This window comes from Hibiscus syriacus, unplaced genomic scaffold (genome assembly GCF_006381635.1).
Source record: "Hibiscus syriacus cultivar Baekdansim isolate YM2019G1 unplaced genomic scaffold, ASM638163v2 tig00111741_pilon, whole genome shotgun sequence".
In the NCBI taxonomy this organism is placed as follows: Eukaryota; Viridiplantae; Streptophyta; class Magnoliopsida; order Malvales; family Malvaceae; genus Hibiscus; species Hibiscus syriacus.
The window spans coordinates 1075949-1079421 of record NW_024063166.1 but is presented as its reverse complement, the minus strand read 5'-3'; the positions used below and the strand labels follow the sequence as shown (position 1 = coordinate 1079421).

The 3473-nt window shown below is 38.2% G+C and overlaps 1 protein-coding gene across 1 annotated transcript; it reads left to right on the top strand.

Annotated features, from left to right (window-relative positions):
- Nucleotides 1-1504: 1504 nt before the first annotated feature.
- LOC120168936 lies at nucleotides 1505-2982 on the top strand. Its single transcript, XM_039177186.1, has 4 exons — nucleotides 1505-1764; nucleotides 2036-2346; nucleotides 2446-2502; nucleotides 2708-2982. The coding sequence occupies exons 1-4, from the start codon at nucleotides 1505-1507 to the stop codon at nucleotides 2980-2982; spliced, it is 903 nt and encodes a 300-aa protein (XP_039033117.1).
- Nucleotides 2983-3473: the final 491 nt, after the last annotated feature.

Here is a 3473-nt window from a genome sequence, read left to right as displayed (position 1 = left end):
TTGGGGTGGGCTCTAATTCTCCATAGCCTCACGGTTTAGGTTCTAAAAAACGGTACCCGAGTTCTCCTTGTCGGTGCCTCCTCGGGCTTACCAGACCCTTAGTCCTAAACCCATCACAGGCTTGTGTGGACTAAGTTAAACTCGAGAGGACACATTCTCTTATGCCCGCACGGTGAATAAATTCACACGAAGACATAAGGTATATGAATCCCGAAGGCTACTTGCTAGGCCCGCACGGTGAATAAATTCACATGAAGGCGTCGCTTTCACCCCCCACTTAAATAGGGTTCAGAGCTCGGGTATAGAGCCTTAGACGGAAAAAAGTTGAAAATCTGAAATCATTAAAAAACATAAGTACAACTATTTATTTGAAAAATAATCAAAGATAAATAATTAGAATCGAATAAATAAATTAAAATTTAAACTTGTAATTTTCGCTAAAAAAGACAACCAGAAATTAATTTCGGCCTGACTCACTTACCTGTCCCCAGCAGAGTCGCCAAGCTATCGGAACCGTCTTTCGGGTGGGCCCCAGAATTGGGCTTCGACTTGAAAAATGGATTGGGAGTCGCCACCGATCATTTACTTTACGAAAAGTGGGTTGATCGGATACCTTATTTCTTACCTGATCTGCGTCTTACCAGTGATATGTCAGATCCGGGAGTCGATTACGGTCAAGGAAGGATTAGCACCCTTGAACCGCCCTTTCGGTACTAAGGGCTACGATGTTGAAGCTGTTAGCTGTTACCACATAAGAAGCCCCAAACAAAGAAAAAGAAAGAAAGCCTTTTTCTTTTGAGAGAATTGGTAGAGAGAGAGAGAAGAGTGAGCCCTAAGAACTTAGTCAGCTGTTACTAAAATTTGGAATATTTGTTCAACAAGCTCTTTCTGATGTCTTGTTTCAAATTCAAAATTCAAGAATAGAAATGCCTTTTTTATGATAGTTGGATTCCAGGCTTCAAAATATGGTAGCGTTTTATACAATTTGCCTTATGTATCTGCATAATCACTGATTTCTTGTATCTTACTTGGTCATATGAAATTAATGATGGTATACATTTAATGGCTGCTGCATTGTCTTATAGTTCTAACTTCCTGTGGGGGAATTCTCTAATTTCATTTCTTTTTTCTCTTCTCATTTACCTCCTTTGATCAAAATCATTTGTGCTATTCCCGCCTTGTTTAATTACCAAATTAGCTAATAATATAGCTGTGTTTATCTTTCAGTTCACGTGCAGATTTGATTTTGGAAGATTCGAGTTTTTGAAATTTAATATAAGCTGGTTTTTAATCAGCATGAAGGTGAACCATGGAGCCATCGTCTTTGGTGCATTGCTTTTTGGTACTATGACTGTTGTATGGCTTCTGAACGGATACTGATGGATGTTAATCCAGGTAATAAACTACATTGTGCTGTAAAAGCTGCAGCTGACAAGGAGAAGACGTTTCCCTTGGATAGCTTTGTTCAAGGTGGATGAATAAGTGCAAAGAGAGCATTGATAACATGGAGGTTGTGAGGCATAAACAAAATAAGGCTCCCGAGGATGTCGAGGTTGATATAATAGGATGCACAAATAATAATGACACTACAACAGTTAAAATTGAGGATCCGGATGCAACTGAATGTTCCAGCTTATTTGCTGACACCACATCTGATACCGATAAATGTTCTGGATTGAGTGATGCTGAAGTCGAATATCAGTTCGTTGGTGATGCTGCTTTTGCATCTGCTTACGAACCATTTAGTACTGTGTTTCATATAACGTTTGCTTTCTTTCCATATTTACGACCTTTTAATCCTTATATACATGTTTGAGCATTTCAATAATTTGGATATGCATGTGTGTGCATGTATTTATGTATGCATATACAGTCAATATTTGGCTACAACTAAAGGTTTCCTGTGGTAAATTCTTCAGTTTTTGATTTTTTCCATCCAAATCTTTATTCATTGAAACATTACGTGATTCAAATCAATTTTCACTTTGCATAGCAAGCAGACATGTTGTAATCTTATTACGTACTTGCCCTTCAGGAAGAAGAGGCTGACAAGCCATTGGAGGAACTTCATTCGGCCTCTCATGTTGCACTGCAAATGGACAGAACAGAGAATCAAACAAATCGAGTCTCAAGCAGGAAAATACACCAGAGAACTTTCAGCATACAATCAGAGAAAGTTTCCTGGAATTGATCAATCTGCACTGGAAGGTTTTGGTTCAAAATCATTGCCATTTTCTAGTCAGTATAACCTTAAAATGGCCATCAAGCGGAGGAGAAGAAAGAGAATTGAAGAAGCAACCGATATAGCCTCATACATGTCATGTCATAACTTATTTTCGTATTTTGGTACGAGCTTTTCCTTTATTCTTTATCGTTGTTTAAGTGTTTTTCTTGATTGGCCTTAACCCTGATGCTCATGTGTGGTTTGCTTGTAACATGTTTCGGAAAACAGGAAAACCATTGCAGATGGTGCTTATATTGCCGACGATTTTCCCAACACAGGTAATATCATTTTCCCTTTCCCTGAATCGATCTCCTATATTTTAATTTCATTCATAACTATTCATTTTGCAAAAACCTAGTCCTATGGATCCTAGGATGACACTGAAAATCATTATCATATGTTAACTGTCAAGGCTACGTTTTTGTAGATTTTGGTTTCTCTTAGTTTTGATTCTGAAGTGATCTTTGCCATTGCTTGGTGCAGCTGATACGGACCAACATACAGATTGCAATGATAAATCCGGCATTAATAACGATCAATTGCTTTTCGAGTTCAGAGATGAAAATAATTCCTTGGAGCAAGTACTTAGGAAGATTGAAATTGTGCATGCTAAGGTTCAGAAACCCAGGAATCAACTCGATCAAGTTATGTCAAAAATTTTCTTGAAGTTTTCTTCCTCTGAGAATTTAAGCTTCCTTGCTGTTTGTGATGCTCAAACCAGCTCCACCCCTAGCCCTACTTTGTCAGCTGGCAACTGAGACACAATATCTGCCGGACCTACATTTAACACAACTCAACAAATTTGCGAATATGCTGGAGATATGGTTATGCCTGCAAGTGCCATTTCAAGTTCTGGAGAGGCTTTCCATGTTCCTGATAAAATCGAAAGCACTGTTGGATTGTTGTCGTCTGCTGAAGTTACCTGCCACCAGCCACAACTTGTAGACTCCTGCGAAGATGTAAGCCCTTTTAACATACAGAACTCTATGTGTATTCTTGGCTGATGTTTTACCAGATAAGATAACGCCATCGATTTTTATTTTTAACCGAAAGTAAGCTCAACTGATCTGCATTTTCTTTCCCCTAGATATATGATAATTCATTGCAAAGATTTCCGGAGGCATAGTTTAAAACACTGAAAAACGAAAATAATCTAGCAAGTCTAGGTCTCGTATCCCAGTGTCATAACCGTTTTTAGGTGGAATAATTATTTATTGTTTTAAAAAAAGTTACGACTTTTAATTTTGGA

Bases quoted from the DNA above. Each gene is read 5' to 3' on its own strand.
- LOC120168936 (XM_039177186.1), top strand. From the start codon at position 1,505: ATGGAGGTTGTGAGGCATAAACAAAATAAGGCTCCCGAGGATGTCGAG. The intron at 1,765-2,035 runs GTTTGCTTTCTT...CTTGCCCTTCAG, and splicing joins AGTACTGTGTTTCATATAAC to GAAGAAGAGGCTGACAAGCC. The intron at 2,347-2,445 runs GTACGAGCTTTT...AACATGTTTCGG, and splicing joins TAACTTATTTTCGTATTTTG to AAAACAGGAAAACCATTGCA.